The sequence below is a fragment of the Xenopus laevis genome, chromosome 1L (assembly GCF_017654675.1).
Source record: "Xenopus laevis strain J_2021 chromosome 1L, Xenopus_laevis_v10.1, whole genome shotgun sequence".
Taxonomy (NCBI): Eukaryota; Metazoa; Chordata; class Amphibia; order Anura; family Pipidae; genus Xenopus; species Xenopus laevis.
Genome location: NC_054371.1, coordinates 135,072,607 through 135,091,187, shown reverse-complemented (window position 1 = coordinate 135,091,187; position 18,581 = coordinate 135,072,607). Strand labels below are relative to the sequence as shown.

General features: G+C 37.5%; 1 protein-coding gene across 1 annotated transcript; it reads left to right on the top strand.

Moving 5' to 3' along the window:
- The first annotated feature begins 376 nt into the window (after nt 1-376).
- LOC108714070 (leucine rich adaptor protein 1-like) lies at nt 377-18,028 on the top strand. The gene is made up of 2 exons (XM_018257954.2): nt 377-1,123; nt 16,019-18,028. Exons 1-2 carry the CDS (start codon nt 905-907, stop codon nt 16,397-16,399), a joined length of 600 nt encoding a protein of 199 aa, XP_018113443.1. The 5' UTR covers nt 377-904; the 3' UTR covers nt 16,400-18,028.
- The last annotated feature ends 553 nt before the right edge of the window (nt 18,029-18,581 follow it).

The following is an 18,581-nucleotide window of genomic DNA, read 5'->3' as shown; positions in this document are numbered from 1 at the left end:
AAAGGGGTTGTTCGCCTTTAAAATAACGTTTAGTATAATGTAGGGAGTGACAGTCTGAGACAATTTGCAATTGGTTTTCATTTTTTATTATTTGTAGTTTTTGAGTTATTTAGCTTTTTATTCAGCAGCTCTCCAGCTGGCAACCTCAAGAAAAAATATTGCCTAAGCGCATGAAATGGAGCGCACCTTTTTTTTGCGGTCTACATGCTCTACCAGTTGTGTGACACCCTTGTCATGGTTTTTATAAGAGAACAATAGGCTAGAGCTATTTGCTGCCACATTGCATGACTCCAAACGTTGACATCATAACCAGAGAGGGAGACAGGTTTTTATTTATGGAACGGGCAAAACGCTCCCTGTGTGTGTGCAACGTGCGAGTATTGTCTGACCGCCGCTTCCCTGACTAGCCCGCTGTTAACTAAAACAGCCGCAGCACGCATCACTAAACCTCATTGAGCTAGCGATGGTGCCCTTCACTTAAGAGAGTTACGGTAGGCGGGCAGTGTCATATCGGATCCTCCAGCCGCTGTAGGTTTAAGTTTCAGCAGCTCTGGAAACACAATGTTACGAGCCGGTCAGTCGCCCGGCTGTTCTTTATGACTGAAGAGATACGCGGCTGCCGGTTATCTGTGTTTGAGACGGGGCGGCAGTTTTATTTAATGAATGAGCATGATGAAGAGAATAAGTGCCAGAAGGGGAATGCATGGGTGTATGGATGTTATTAACTGAACAGTGCACACCCATGGGGAGAAGTTATAACTTGTCACCCACAGACTTGTCTGCTTTTCGCACTTTTGGCCTCCCCTGTACCAAGCTGCGTATCTAGTGTTCTGGCTGAGCGCTCTCTCAGCGGTCGAATCCATTCCAAGGAGTCCCGGGGGAGCCTGGAGTCAGCGAGAAAAGAATGGCAGAGCCTTCATTGCTGGACCTGCGAGACATTGAAGTGAAGATGGGGCGCAAAGTTCCTGAAAGTCTGGCAAAGTCATTGCGAGAAGAGCATTACTGGGACTGGAGCAAAGACGGGCGAGAGGGATACCCCTCTGAGATACTACCTGGCACCTTCCCACAGAGCAGCTCCCTGGAGAGGCTGGAGAGTAAGATCCAGCTCCTGAAACAAGATATGGTGAGTGCGCCGGTACCTTGTGTGTGGCAACAGGTTACACAGAGGGGAGCTCCTCATCTCTACTCCATTATTCATTCACCTCCTGCTCAGGAGAGCAGCCTGCAGTAAAGGGGATACAAACCTGTAATGAACACTGTTTGTATTAGAAAAGAAAGAAAATACATTCACTAAAAGTTTTGAGGGTCTGTAAAGCTACAGTAGAACCCCCATTTTACATCCCCTGATTTTAAGTTTCCCCTAATTTTTAGGAATGCACCGAATCCAGGATTCTGTTCGGGATTCGGCCGAATCTTTCTGCCCGGCCAAACTGAATCCTAATTTGCATATGCAATTCAGGGGTGGGGAGGGAAATCATGTGACTTTTTGTCACAAAACAAAGAAGTAAAATATGTTTTCCCCTTCCCATTCGGCCGCATCTTTCACAAAGGATTCAGGGGTTTGGCCGAATCCAAAATAGTGGATCCGGTGCATCCCTACTCATTTTTCATAGTTTTTTTGTGGTCCCACCTATATATTATGCATAATACTGAAACTGCACTCACCAAAGTAACCAATGATCTTCTACTGGCAAAGTCTTAAGGTCACTATTCCATACTAATCCTCCTAGATCTCTCTGCAGCCTTTGACACAGTTGACCACACTCTCCTCCTAGACATTCTACACTAAGCTGGCATTCGTGACACTGCTCTTTCATTGTTTACATCTTATTTGTCTGACCGTTCCTTTAAAGTTGCCTTCTCTAACTCTACTTTAACTATGTGCCCTCTCTCTGTCGGAGTTCCTCAAGGCTCTGTTCTAGGCCCTCTGCTGTTCTCGCTCCATATAACTTCACTAGGAAAACGTATTCAGTCGTTTGGACTTCAGTATCACTTTTATGCTGATGATACCTAACTCTACTTGTCTACTCCTGATCTTTCTACTTCTGTCCTTTCCCAAGTCACAGACTGTTTCTCTGCTGTCTCCTCCTGGATGTCACAGCGCCACCTGAAACTGAACCTTTCTAAAACAGAACTCATTATATTTCCTTCGATCTTCCCCTGTCCCTCAGATATCACTCACCGTAAACAACACCACCTTTCATTCCACCACACAGGCACGCTGCCTAGGAGTTATCCTAGACTCACATCTGTCTTTTTCATCACACATTCAAACACTTGCAAAATCTTGTCATATTCAACTGCGCAACATTGCCCGAATACGACCATATCTCAGTTCTGAATCAACTAAAACACTGATTCAGTCTCTCATCATCTCCCGCCTTGATTACTGCAACCTACACCTTGCAGGTATTCCAACAAGTCACCTTTCACAACTCCAATCTGTTCTAAATGCGGCCGCTAGACTCATTCATCTATCTCGCCGCTCAACATGAGCTGCTCCCATATGCATGTCCCTTCACTGGCTCCCAATCTCCTCTAGAATCAAATTCAAATTACTATCACTCACATGCAAGGCCCTTAATAATGAAGCCCCTCCCTATATTTCATCTCTGATCTCCAAATACACTCCTTCACGCAACCTTCACTCTGCTTCTGATCTTCGCCTCGCTTCTCCTCTCATCACTTCTGCCCATTCTCGTTACAAGACTTCTCTCTGGCTTCTGCTTTTCTCTGGAACTCTCTGCCTCGAGCTGTCAGACTTTCTCCTTCCTTCCAAACTTTCAAGTGCTCCTTAAAGATCCACCTGTTTAAAGAATCTTATTCAGTGTACCTTAATTAATCAATCATTACTGTATCAAAAATCACAAATTATTTCTAAAATCCTAATTTCTCAATTGTACCCTAACCTTTACTTTGTAAACTCTAATTTGTAGGACCCTCTAATCCTTTTGTACTCTGTAACCCTTGTTTGTTATCCACCATTTAGTCCCTGTTTTTATAACTAAGGTAAAGCACTGCTTATCTTGTCGGCGCTATATAAATAAATTATGATGATAATACATTTCCCCGATTTTAAATTTTCCTGGATTTTACACCATTTTTTCTGGTCCCCTGAAAAACGTAAAATGGGGGTTCTACTGAGTTTGAAAATGAAATTGCGATTGAAAGCAGCATTTTCATATGTTTTTGCATTGCTGCTTGTTTTTGCATTGTGTAAGTCTGCCTTCCATTCTTCTTTCATTAAGAAGCATTTTTGGGTTTACAACACCTTTAAAAAACATATCTCTATTTGTATCTGTCAGTTTTCTTTTTATTCTATATGTACCTTACTCTGTGCCTTATGGGGTTACACAACTTTCCCACAGCCCCCAGCCCCTAGTTGTTCTGCCACTGTAGGGATGAACCTCATAGTATTTTTAATTGCAGATCAAAAATCAGAAGGACAGGCTAATAATTTACAAATTAAATTTAAAGTTGTAAAGAATAGACCATCTTTAGTATTTGTTATGTGGAAATAAGATTGTAAACTCTGCTGGAGCACATAGGGTCATACCAGTGCAATACCAAGGTAATGCCCCTGTTTCTGCTCAGTCCATCACACATCACTAATCTATGACGTAATGACTATGACTAATCTATGTATATACCTGTATATCCCAATATTTTCGAATGTCACTCACATGCTAGGATCTTGATCTTGATCTTGCAGTGTCATGTGTGTGCCATTTGGAAATATTGGTATTTATTTGTAATATACCTGTATAAAATTTGACCATGGGTTATTTCTGCTGCACATTTAAAATGCTATATTTATACTGAACTCATTTGCTGTATATTTTTTAAAAGTTTCTAGAGAAAAAATCCTTTCTCATTTTCAGCTCCAGACCATTTATCTTTCCTTTATAGGTAAATCTTTCCTTTCTATTTGATTTTATATGGTAGTTTGATATTACAATTTCCAAATGAACTCCACTTTTAAAAGCTTTACGGTAACTGTTTTGTTTAGCCACTTCCTGAGTTCCTCTGTGCACTTTGCAATTTTAGCTTTTTCGAGAGAATCTCTCCCCAGACACCTGTAGAACTGAGCATCCACATTGGAAACATAAGTATAAATGAAATATTTTACTGTTCAAATGGGTTGTTCACCTTTAAAAATTAAATTTAGTATGATGTAAAGATTGATATTCAGAGACAATTGTAATTGGTTTTCATTTTTATTATTTGTGGTTTTTAAGTTATTTAGCTTTTTACTCCAGTTTGCAATTTCAGCAATCTTGTTGCTAGGATCCAACTTACCCTAGCAACAATGCATGAGATTTGAATGAGAGACTGGATCTTTCATTTTATGCATAGTTTTAACAATTGTTTTACCATGTTGATCTGTTTTTCTAACTTTGCACTTAATATGTTGACTGCCTTACAATATATCATAAATTACATTTTATATGCAGTGAGATATATTACATTCACTGAGAGATCTTGGTATTGCATATTGGTTAGGCAGTGCCTGTAAATAATTCTGCATTCAAAGACATACGATTATGTACTTTCTGTATCTAATAATCTGTATTATTATTATTATTTTTTTTTTTTTAAAGAATAGTATACTCATTTCACACTACATAATACTGGGATGTGTCTATGATGGCATCAGGAGAGCAGTTAAAGCCACCTAGATATATTTAGGAGATGACCTAAGCTAGAGTCCTGCACGGAACTAATTTCTAAGACCCCGAACCCGCAGCCCATGACTAGAACCGCAACCCGCATATTTACCCACTTTGATCCGCTACCCGACCCGGACCTGCAACTGCCTTATCCCCAACCCGCAACTCTCCGACCACCATCAAACAGGAAGTGATGTTGCTGCAAACCGGAAGTGACATCATCAAAAGTGGGTGGGACAGAAACATGTTTTGTTAAACTTTAAAAGGAGTAAAATATTCCTTACATAACTTCCATAAGATAAGAAAGATGAGACCCGCAACCCGATCCACAGACCCGCATATATACCTGCACCTGAAAATCCTCCACTCGTTCTGCAGGGTGCCCATTTTCTTTGCGGGTAACCCGCGGGTTACCCAACCCGCTGCAGGACTGTAACCTTAGCATATGATAATTTCCCATGTACAAAACAATGCAGGGAATTTGTGTTTGTTATGCAATGAAGGCAGATTTACCTTTGCATCAAGTGACTGGAAAAATAACCCGCCACACCAATAACAAAGTATCCCTAGACTATGTCAAATATATATATAGTCATGGGTCATACCAGACCATAGTCAGCAAACTCCATATGCTTTTTTCCCTGAGAAATGTATTACCTGTTGGAACCGCGATATGGAGAAGTTATATACTAGTGGAAAAGGCTTTGCTGATACCTGTGGTGCATTCATGATATATGTGCAAGTTATATGGATCGATTGTACATCAACTAGTTGATTAATCCTGATAAAAGGATAGAAGGAAAAAGAATAATAACACAGGCAGAAAATTGTATTTACTTGAGTAGGAAAATGTAAAGTCAGTAGGAGTCAGAAATAGGAGGAAATAGGTGGTCGTGGATAGATAAAGAACGCTGAAAATACTTTTTGCCTACAGTTTTAATTGCAAAAACATTATTATATTGTTTTTTTATTGAGCTTAAGTGAACAAACAGGGACATTGAAGCCACTCCATGCAAGTTGACATTTTGATATCCAGCTTGCAGATAATCCCCCTGCATAATGGACTTCTGCTAACAGCAGTGGGTGAAAGGAGTGGGGTTGCAAGGACGAAGTAGCTACAATATCCCAGTTTGCCCCGTTTAGCTCAAGAAACAAACAAAAAAAAAAAAATATATATATATTTTCTTTTTCTGATGAAAGCAATAGGCAACAGTATGTTCTGCACAAGCCCTATTCTTTGAGCTCATGTAGAGAAGTTATATTGACCTTATATATCCCTATCATCCAGAGGGTTTTAGAAGATAAAACATATATGTGTATATATATATATATATATATATATATATATATATATATATATATATATATATATATATGTATATATATATATATATATATATATATATATCTTAAGGATTAATAATAATTCAGCTCATTATTATTATATAGCATTGCTCTGTTTTTGTGGAAGCGACAACATAGCTAAAATCACAGAACTGTGTAATGGAACAATTAAAAAAACCCAGGAAATGGAAAGTGTGAAGTTATTTTGGTTATGTATGCACATGTAATGCATGCTGAAAACAAAATAGAAATTTGATGCCCTGCATTATATTTTATGCTCACTTTTATTCTGAATAGTTGGAAAGCAATTTATCAGTATTACACTGGTGTTTGAATGTGAGCATTTACTCAACTTAAGTGCTAGAATTCTTCTGGCAAGCAGTCAGGTATTCTCATCTTCTCATGTAAAAATGATGGGATTTTCATCTTAAATCATACCTCCCAACATTTTGGAAGTAAAAAGAGGGACAAAATTTTTTTTTACGCACGTAGCGCAGCAAATTTTTTGACCACACGCCTTTCTGTGGCCACACCCCCTAATTACCATGTTTGTTTTACAAAATTTGGCAGGTTATGAAAGTTTGAAAATATTTATCCTTATCTAAACTGTGTTTTTGTGTTTCAAAATTGTTACAAAGTATCTTATTTGCACCTGTTAGCTGTTCTGGGCTCTCTGCTAAAAGCCAATTAAGTGAGAAACTTTGTTTCTTTTTCTGGCTGTTCAGTGCAGAGAAAAGAGGGACTTTCCAGTACAAATGAGGGACTGCGGGTTGAGCTGTCAAAAGAGGGACTATCCCTCCAAAAAAGGGACAGTTGGGAGGTATGCATAAAATTGGTCTGATATTAATTATTCTGGACAGACACATGGCACTAGAAATGATGCAAGCTGGATTTGGAAAACTTTCAGTCGTTTAATCTAATTTAAGTGTGAGCGAAATTGCACAGATCACCACAGTTCTTTCAGTGAGATTGCCTTTGCTCACTGCACTTGTGGTTATAAATGACAGTATTTTAAAGGGGTTCTCCTTTAAATTAACTTTTAGTATAATGTAGGGAGTGATATTTGGAGACAATTTGCAATTGGATTTCATTCATTATTATTTGTGTTTTTTGAGTTATTTAACTTTTTATTCAGAAGCTCTCCAGTTTGCAATGCCAGAATTCTTGTTGCTAAGGTCCAGATTACCCTAGCAAGCATGCTTTGATTTAAATATGAGACCGGAATATGAATAGATGACCTTAATAGAAAAATAAGTAATAAAAAGTAACAATAACATTAAGGGGCAGATTTATCAAGGGTCGAAGTGAATTCGAGGGAATTTTCGAAGTAAAAAAATTCGAAATTCAAAGTAATTTTTTGGATACTTCGACCATCGAATAGGATACTACGACTTCGAATTTACTTAGAATTCAATTTTATATTAGAATATTCGATAATCTGAGTACTGTCTCTTTAAAAAAAAATGTTACTGGTCTTTTAAATGTTAACCACCCCTTTAAGTTTATCTGTAGTCCTTAATGCTATGAAGGGTCAGATATACCCTATATATTTTATAACTTAATTTTTTTTCATCAATGTAGCATATTGTCCTTGTTTACCTCACTTGCCAGTATTATTGTGTTAACCATGTAGCCAGGCAGCAGAGCAGTTCAATAATCATGAATTATTAACTTATAGTATTTTGCGTCCGTGCTCTGTAAATGCCATTGACTGATTTCTGCATGGAAAAATATGAAGCACAGTGAACCTGTTTTAATGGCATCACCTTCTATAACTCCTGGTGTATTAAGGTTTTCTACCAGGTATCCATTACATATACGGTACCTAATAAAGGCTTGCTCTCCTTTTGTCAGAACAATTATTTCAACACTTGTTTTGCAATGAAACTGCTTTCAAAGTAGCCTATGCCATTACTAAACAGGAAAAGCCATACATAGCATTCAAATTATTGCCTTAAAATCCACAATGGGTTATTTGAATATGGTTTGAAGGACTAGGAAATGTAATTGATTTACAGCTGACTTTTACTGAAGTTTTAGATTTGCTAAATGGCATCCCTATAAAGTACATTAAGTACCCATTATGCATATTTCCATAGCAAGATGGACAGATTAATTTATATGCCAGGGGTTGGCAACAGCATGAGTGATCAGATAGAGCAAACTTTGGTTTTAGTGTCACATCATTTTTTACAATGTTATGTGTATAATTGTCTGTTTAAAGTTACATAGTGGGACATTGTGCATCATGCACTAATTTCAGCCCAATTTCTACCCGATGTCTCATCTAAATTTCTTATCTTATGTAATATTGTCAATATTTTACTCCTTTTAAAGTTTTACAAACTTGTTTCTGTCCCGCCCACTTTTGATGACATCACTTCCTGTTTGCAGCACAATCACTTCCTGTTTGATGGTGGTCGGTGGGTTGCGGGACGGGTTACGGATAAGGCAGTTGCCAAAATATGTGGGAAAATATGCGGGTTGCAGTTCGGGTCTGGTTCCGCGCAGGACTCTACCTTCCACTGCCAGACACATCTTCTAATCCTAGATCCACCTCTATCTTGTCCATTTCCCCACCCATTAACCCTTCCCTGCCCAACCCACTCATTTCTTCAACCTATTACATCATAACCCATCCCTTGATTGACGTTACGACCTGGGGGGGAGGTGGCAACTAGTGATGTGTGGGCCGAGTTTACCTGCGGGTTAATAATGTTCTTGAAGTTCACTTCTGTAAAGTGCTGTAGAATATGCCAGTGTTATGTAAATGAATGCTATTAATCAACTGTCCATATAATGGGTCTTTAAAATATCATTTTTGGTTATATTAGTTGGGTTAGTGGAAAAATTTGTGTATTACAATGTATACTTTTAATATAAAAAGGTTATTAGAAATCATAGCGTTTGATGAACTGTATAACACAATCACGCTGCATCCTCATATCTTGACCACATTGGTGACTTTTAATACCCATATATTTATATATGCATATTTCATATCTCCCATAGACTCAATTTTAATGGAATAATTCACATTTTTAAAGCTGATTTCTTTTTTTCTCTATCAGCTTTTTTCTCTATCACCGAATCCAGGATTCGATTCGGGATTCGGCCAGGATTTGGCCTTTTTCAGCAGGATTCGGCCGAATCCTTCTGCCTGGCCGAACCGAATCCTAATTTGCATATGCAAATTAGGGGTGGGAGGGAAATTGCGTGACTTTTTGTCAGAAAACAAGGAAGTAAAAAATGTTTTCCCCTTCCCACCCCTAATTTGCATATGCAAATTAGGATTCGGATTCGGTTCGGTATTCGGCCGAATCTTTCGTGAAGGATTCGGGGGTTCGGCCGAATCCAAAAAAGTGGATTCGGTGCATCCCTAATAATAATAAAACAGTACCTTGTAGTTGATCCCATCAATTATATAATTAATCCTTTTTTGAAACCAAATCAATCCTATTGGGTTTCTTAGTATAATGATCCAAATTACGGAAGGATGCCTTATCCAGAAGCCCCCAGGTCCCGATCATTCTGGATAATAGGTCCTATTCCTGACATATAAATTGTAGTACCTTAAACTGTAAGTATTTTTCTGGTATTAGCTGGGAAATATTTTGATATCACATTGTTAGAAATGTAAGATCAGTGTAACAGAATGTTTTGTCCAAACAAATTCCACACAGCACCCAGAACAAAAAAAATCAATGTTGAGGAACCAAAAGTTAAATAAATACTTCGTTCTCACAGATGCAGCTAATCCTGCTGAAATCTCTGGCACATCTCCTGACAGGCTCTTTACAAGTCAGATACAAATGGGGAAGAATTTGTCAGATTATATAGTGCTTCAGGCTGAAAATGACTGGAAACTGTTTTAGGAGTGTATTTGTTTATAGTTACAGAGTTCTGCTACAAAAATAGTAATACAGGTATGGGACCTGTTATGCCGAATGCTCGGGACCTGGGCTTTTCCAGATAATTGATCTTTCTGTAATTTGGATCTACATACCTTAAGTCTACTAGAAAATCTTGGAAACATTAAATAAACCCAAAAGGCTGGTTCTGCTTCCAATAAGGATTCATTATATCTTAGTTTGGATCAAATACAAGGAATTGTTTTATTATTACAGAGAAAAAGGAAATCATTTTAAAAAATCTGGATTATTTGGTTATAATGGAGTCAGCTGTTCTGTAATGCAGAGCTTTCTGGATAATGGGTTTCCGGATAACGGATCCAATACCTGTAGTATGGAAAGCTTTACTAAAGAAAGGTACTGAACAATGTATCTCCCAATGCAATTCCAGATTTTCCCCATTGGCTTCCAATGAGTTTTCATAAGAACTCTTCCTATTTACATCATTAAATTCAGACAGATCTAATTTCTCTAGTCATCTAACATTTTTCCATATCAAATTACTTGACGAACAAGTCGTATTAGCAGATCTTTGTCAACAAAGCAAGCAGGTGCGTTGGTGTTAGGCACAAGAATGCAGCTGGCGCGCGTGTAGGCTTTGTCTGGGACCTTCCCATCATTTCTAAACCAAGACAATACTGCCTGAAATTAGAATTCAGTCTTATTCACTGAAATAAAAAGTAGATGTTTGGAATAATGGCTATCCTACAACACTGCTACATTACAATGACACTTAATAAATTATATTATTATTAAATGATTTTATTATTTTGTTGTTGTTGTGTGATATGTATATTAAATGGGAATTCCTCATACTATATATAGGCAGCAATTTCAATATGAATAGATTTGTGTTTTTTTTATGATCGTAAATAGTGTTCACCCCATAGACCATTCACATCAGTGAAGGTTAGAGCCCAGAGTCCCTTCCTCACAGGGAGCTATTCAACTTGATTTTCGAGTTTGGAAAGAAACCCACACAGACAACATGCAAACCCTTTTCATTGTCATGCTAGTCTGTGCTATAAGGGAATCTTTTAAACGACAGCAAGCTGAATTTATCAACCTACTGTAGTTGCATATGGAGCTCTCTAGGCAGCTGGATTGCTGCACACTCTCCTAGGGGATAACAGGCAGAAACACTGAAAATACAGAGCATTGGAAAAGACTTTCATCTCCAGGATATTGGCTCCTCTGCATGACACTTCTTTATTGGTCACAAATGCAATCACTATTGCTTTACAATAAGAAATTATCAGCAAGTCATGAATAATATTTGACACTTTTAATTTACCATTACAATACCTTTACTCATTGTAAATTTCTTGCCATACCTGTTATCCGTGTATCTTCCATGCAACACAGAATGCAGAGACCTGCAGCTATTTGCACATAGCCCCACACAGTGGCAAAACGCAGATAAAAATGGCCAATAGCAGCCATTTTTGCAGTTTGCACACAGTGTGTAAATAGCCCCTTATATTTTCCACAGTGGAGAAAAGGGTAATTCTATATAACTTTTCAATATATAATAATTACACGTTCTCAATGGTTTTAAAGTTATTTGCAAATGGATTTGCGATTGAAAACAGGATCTGTTTACCCTCTCTGCACTACTGGCTCTGACTCCTAAAAGCTAATTATGAAAACAACTGACCTGACACGTTACACATTGTTTTAAGAGTAAAGGTGGCCATAGACTTAAAGATCCGCTCGTTTGGCGACATCGCCAAACGAGCGGATCTTTCCCCGATATGCCACTAAACTGCGTGGCTATATCGGGGGTAATTCGAGCGTTCGGCCGTATGGCCGAACGATCGAATTACGATGCGCCAAGCGGCTCCGACGGGTCGGTCGGGTAAAAATCCAACCTTCCCGATCGATATCGTGGCCAGATATCGATCGGGATGACCCGTCGGAAGCCCCCATACACGGGCAGATAAGCTGTCAAATCGGTCCAAACGACCGATATCGGCAGCTTTATCTGCCCGTGTATGGCCACCTTAAAATGCATAAAACAGAAAGGGATTGTTAATCCCCCTTTTAACTTTAAAAACACTGAAAATGTTTACATATATTCTTTCATTATGCAAAAAAAATTGTTTTTTTGGTGGAGGAAAACTTTATTTGTAATAAAATTTGGGAGCCAGTATTATTTGCTGTGCAAATTAGCCCCCTATATGGCTCGCCAGTAGTACACAGGTTCTTAGTTATACAATTGGTACAGCTTTTGAAGCAACACACATCGTTTTGACAAGTGCAGGGTACTGGTAATATAGTTACACCTTTTAAAGTACTGCTTTATTTTGTAAGTCTAATGTTGGGATTATCAGTAGAAACACTAGGAGAGTTATTATTCCGAAGATTTTGTGGTTTTCAGGCAAAAATTACAAAAAAATCTGATTTTCCAGCCAGAAAATCTGTAAAATTCGTACAATTCGAATTTTCATATGATTTTTTTTTAGGTTTTTTTCCGCAGTGGAATTTTTTGGGAAAATGTATTGATAAATAAGGGGAAATAACTAGGGATGCACGAATGCACTATTTTGGATTTGGGCTAACCCCCGAATCCTTCGCGAATGATTCAGTTGAATACCGAACCAAATCCTAATTTGCATATGCAAATCAGGGGTGGGAAGGGGAAACCATTTTTTATTTCCTTGTTTTGTGACAAAAAGTCTTCCCTCCCCGCCCATAATTTGCATATGCAAATTAGGATTTGGTTCGGTATTCGGGCATATCTTTCGTGAAGTGGAATAGTGAATACGGTGCATCCCTAGTTATCCTTCGGAATCCTTCTGCCCGGCCGAACCCGAATCCTGCTGAAAAAGGCAGAATCCTGGATTCGGTGCATCCCTAGAAATAACCCGTGCGGATTTGGTCCAGTTATATTTCAGAAAATAATGAGATCAATTTGGATTGATAAATAACCCCCTTGGTAAAGTACATATTTCTGAAAGAGGCCCGTGGCAAATGGCAAGTAACCTTTGTCGGTTCCCTATACGTGTAAGTGTTAAATGTGAGAATATTTAAACAAGCACACATTCTGAAAGCAGAGGGACATGCCTAAAATATTTTTATTAACTTGTACTGTTTAGATTGGTATAACCCAAAACTGACCTTTAATGGCATAAGCAAGTGTTATGACAGGGACTATAAAATGTTAGGAAGTTTCATTTACAGAAGTCAACACAGGGAGCACATACTGTAACTCTGTGCATGTGTTGGATAATGGAATTATTTATTATGTATAATGCTTTCAGACTGCAATGTTGTGACATCTGGACTGAAGCCCAGTTGGGGTGCAGCATGTTATACTTGTGTTTATGAATTGTAGGAAAGTATGAATGTAATTAGCTGGAGAGACTTTATCTTCTACCCTTTGACTGTATATGGAGAATGGCAGTTTATAGTTAGCAGCTGTATGAAACTGCATGCAATAAAACTCTTTTTTTTTAACATTATTATTACACCCAGAATCAGCAAGCTGGCTGGCCATGGCACCGGCTGAGTACGTGCGAAATTACGCTCAGGTGCGCATGCGAGAAACTGCGCTCGAGCGCGCATGCACAAACTTGCAAGCGTGCATGCGCAGAAGCGCAATTGTGGAGATAATATCAGCGCCAGTCAGGGGGAGAGATGGGACCGGACAATGGGGTAGACGACAGAGCAGGTATGTGCCTGGCGTCCCCCCAGCTTTGCGCCCTAGTCACATGCCTACTCTGCCTACCCCTAGTTCAGGCCCTGTCTGTATGTATTACCCATGCACAGGCTTATTAGGTGAACACATTTAAATATGGAAGAAATAAATTTTTCATTATTCAGTGCCTTTAAAAGCTGACAAAGTTGGATTGATGAAATAATTGTGACACGTTTGCTTTAGTAGCCCTTAATAATCAGCAGGTAGCTTTCATTTGTCTACTTTATAAATACAAACATCTGATTGATTGAATTAGTTTATTAGACCTTTAGCATCTTAGAACCCTGGTATGTCACCTATACTGGCCAATTGGTTACACCGATAGGTCCTTTTGCTATTAAAGGCAACAACGATCAACTGGAACAGATAAAGGTGAAGAAGGAATTGGTGTTGGTCTCAAAAAACATCAGATTCATTAATTTTATTTAGATTGGATATGATAGGCAATGAAAGTGGTTAGAATTACTTCTTTAATGGTACAGAGACTCTGTCTTCTGCTCATGTTATTTCAGATTTGGCTGTCCATATAGTGTTCTGGATAGATCTTAGAGAGTTCTTCTTCTTTGTAGCTTACAATAAAGTATTTTCATAACACATGCTCCAGACAGGTTTCACAGTCCTAAATGTTTCTTCCTTTTGGCATATGGCCTTGGAACCGGTTTGGTGAAATCCTTCTTGTACTTCTGCCACAAATGTTATTTTATGAAGTCTCGTCTCCTACGAGTTATAATCATGATGATATATTGATATTGTTACATGTATAGGCTTGTACATTATACAGTGCTATTAACTTCAACCTTATCTCCGTCCAAAGCCTACAGGCTGATGTTTGTCGTTCAAAAAACAAAATACAGGTATATATTTTCAGCAAAACCAGATACTTTGAGGATCAAAAATAGTCATATGTCCTTCAAAAACATTTTAAATACACATATGTGAGATTTTTCCTCAAGTAGCTGGTTGAAGCATTCTCCCTTTGTCCACTTTTGCAATAGATGATGATGACCAAGAAAGCATTAACCCCCATATGTAATATATGACACTAAATTAGCCCCGGAGCAATAACCCATAGCAAGCAATAAGATGTTTGCATTAAAACAGGTGACCTATAAATGGCACCTTCGAACGATTTTTAGTTCGAATCATTCGATTCGAAGGTCGTAGTCGAAATAGCCAATTCGATGGTCGAAGTAACCAAAAAACCATTCGAAAATCGAAAAATTTTTCCTCTATTTTCCTCTATTCCTTCACTCGAGCTTGGTGAATGGGCCCCTTAGTGTCTTATATTACATAACCCCCTAAGTGCGTAGAGAACTGCTTCCTCCAGTAAGGTACAACTTTACTACTGCTGTGCATATATCCAGGGTGGTTTATTCACAAATACAGGCAAAGCTTGTTGCTGTTACCTATAGCAACCAATAAGATTCTGGTATTCAACACCGCACGAGACTGTTTAAAATATGTGTCTTGCCCTGGATAAAATGCATGTATTTGCTCCAATATATTTCTTCATGATTCACTATACTGATTTTCGATATACTGGTATGGAATCTTGGTTATCTTGTACCCCTTATCAGAAAGCTCTGAATTACAGAAAGGCCATCTCCCTTAGACTCCATTTCATTAAAATATTACAAATTTTTGAAAATTATTTTCTTTTTTTGTAATAATAAAACAGTACCTTGTACTTAATCCCAACTAAGATAAAATGATTCCTTTATGGAATCATACACTAGCCTATAGTTTGTGCCTATGTTTAGATGATTTTCAAGTAGACTTAAGGTATGAAGATCCAAATTACTAAAAGATCTGTTCTGTACTGTACGTCAAAACGTTATAACACAATTTTAAATATTTGAAATTTAAAAATTTGAAATTTGAAATAGTAAAGAGTTTTGAGAAAAGGAACAAAAGTTCTAAATAGAAACACAAGCAGCTTCTTTTTTTTAGCTTTCAGCACAGGGATACTTGGGCAAGGACAAAGTAGTGCATTGTAGTGGTTAGTAGGAGGCATGAATAATGCCAGAGGAATTCAGAAATTGCTGCTGAAAGGACGGTATCAAAACTGTAATCAGGAACAAAGCATTGTTATTCTATTTAACAAAGTGCTACTCCTAGTGAAGACACAGTTACTAAATTGTGTATCAAGAGAATGCTCATTGTGTTGGCATATTGTGGAAGGACAATTGAACCACGTGTTTTATAATGATGGTAGATATGGGGTTTATTTTCTAGAAATGTTATACATCTGTACTATCATTTTGCAAAGCCTTGTCAATGTACATTTTTCTTCTCACAAAAAAAGGTCAACTATCTGCCCACTAGAGCCTTTGATTACTTTGCAATGATATTAATCAGAGGGATTTTTGTCCTTTTGTATTTTGTTTTATCAGGTGTATCTGCGAGCTACGGATGTGAAACTGATGAGGCAACTGCTGATTATAAATGAGAATATTGAGTCCATCAAGTGGATGATGGAGGAGAAGGACATTGTTACAAGCCAAGGCAGCAGCCTCAGTGGGAGCCTTTGCAGCTTATTGGAAAGTCAGGACACATCATTGCAAGGAAGCTGCAACAGTTTACAGGACTGCAGCGATGGAATGGATGAGATGTCAGTAGGCAGTTACCTGGATACTCTCGCAGATATTGTTCCAAGACATTGTACTCCATCTGATTTTGACCAATACAGTGACACCCAAGAGAACGCTATCAATCATCAACCTATTAGTAACAATTCAAGCAATCAATCTGATGAATACTATTGCTTTAGATAGGCTGCTGACTTATAAATGTCCATATTAGATGCAGGTTTTTTTTTCTGAGTTGCAGAGAGCACACAAGGAACTACATCTAAGTTTTTGAAGCAACCACAGCAATAAAATACACATTCCACCTACAAGTCAGCACCATCTGTGGATATAATAGATACGTAGAGGTTGCCAGTATCAATAAATCCTTCCCAAATTAACTTAAAACACTTGAGACAATTTGTCTCTGCAATTAGTTGAGAAAACTCACTAATCTTAACCTGTGGAGATCATGATTCCTATACCCGTATTGCATTGTCTAATCTCTCTCCAATTATTGATAGAAATTGGATATTTCCATTTCACAACACTAAGGGGGTTATTTACTGAACTCTGAATGCAAAAATTCAGAAAAATTTGTCATTGTTTAGTATAAAATCGGACTTTAAAAAAAGCTCAAGTCCCTATGTTTTTTTGATGTGTGCTGGGTTTTGTGCAATGCCCCGAAGAGTTTGGATTTTTCAAGAAAAAACATACAAAATCAGAGATTTTGGGTGGAAAATCCAATAAAAGCTGGAAATTCTGGCCGCAAACCACATATTCGGGAAAATCTAATAATAAATAAGCTGAAAAACCCCATGCAGATGTAATAAGAGTTTTTGGCAGAACATGTTGAGATAAATTCGGATTAAGCTTGTGGCACAACTTTCGCATTATTATATGTTTGTTTAATGGCTGTTTTAACACAAGATTCCTTTATAACTTCCTGTTGTGTTGTATGACAAGAGGTTAAACATGTGTGGCCTGGAAACAAGGAATGCACAAAGGAATTTCTACTCACTTTTTACTACCTTTAAATACAAGTTCTTCATTTTACATGATCTTTACTTTAAGGGGGTTATTTGTCAAAGGTCAAGTTTGTGAAGTTTGTGAGTTTTTTTTCTACCTCAAATAAATTCACAACTTGAATGTTTGCTTATTTATGAAAAAACTTGAATGTAGAAACTCAAATCAATGCAATCGGGGGGGAAAGCGCAAACCACACGAAAAAAAAACAAAATCATGAAGGCTAAAAAGTAGTGATGGGCGAATTTCGTTTTGCTTTGACAAAAAATTTGCGATATTCGCAAAACACGAATTTTGATGCCCGCGTCAATTTTGACATTTGCGTCAATTTTTTAAAGTCAATGGCCGTCCGAATAGTGTTGTGACGGTTTTGACGTGAGGGACTTTTCAGATTCAAGCTTTCTGCAACTATAGGGCATAATATATCTCTAAAAATTCGAGTTTTTACTGAGACTACCACTGAAAACTCAACCTTTGATAAATAACCCCCTATTTTTTATAGTCCCATCTGCATCTAAAAGTCCAGGTGTACTGTTTTCATTCAAAATGTACTTTTGAAGTATTTATTATTGTAATGATACATTTTTTTGAAAATTCTATGTATAATATAATTGCATATTTTTAACTACAATCAGGGAAAGTTGTTCTATATAATGATAAAACTGCCACACTTTCAATACAAGACTTGCAAAAGTGTTTTCTTTTCAGGCATAATTACTGGAATAATACTGAAATTTCTTCCGTTTTATACTGAAACAAACCTGGTTAAACATATAATAAGCACATAATAAACTAAGGTGTCCTACCATATTTCTTGTTTATATTGTAATTAAGTATTAATGTTTGCTTAAGCAATAGAATATTACAAGTCAAGGTGGTCTCCAACCATATACAGTACCAGTTTCTTTTTTATTCTCAATATACAGTACATGGCCATACTCCAGTTTGATTACTAATATGTAGATATTTTTCACAGTACATGAATTTCATTTAAGATATATCCTTCTAAATGGTGTACAAAGGTACTGTTTTATTATGAGGGGGAAAAGGGAAATTTAAAGGGGTTAGTGATATCATTAAAGGGGTTGTTCACCTTCCAAACACTTTTTTCAATTCAGTTGTTATTAGATTGTTCCCCAGAAATAAAGACTTTTTTCAATTACTTTCCATTGTTTTTTTTTTTCCAAAATCTAAGTTTAAATGTGAATGTTCCTGACTCTGGTGTTTGAGTCTGTCAGCTCAGTAATTCAGGTGCAGACTCTAAACTGTTACAATTTTGCAACATTGAGTTGATACATTTCCCAGCAGCATCTCTGGAGTATTAGCAACTATTGTATCAATCCTAACAGCTGCCTGTAATGAA

What these genes read in the sequence shown, in the direction of transcription:
- LOC108714070 (XM_018257954.2), top strand. Translation starts at nt 905, where the DNA reads ATGGCAGAGCCTTCATTGCTGGACCTGCGAGACATTGAAGTGAAGATG. An exon ending in AGCTCCTGAAACAAGATATG is followed by an intron (nt 1,124 to 16,018) that starts GTGAGTGCGCCG and finishes TTGTTTTATCAG; the next exon opens with GTGTATCTGCGAGCTACGGA.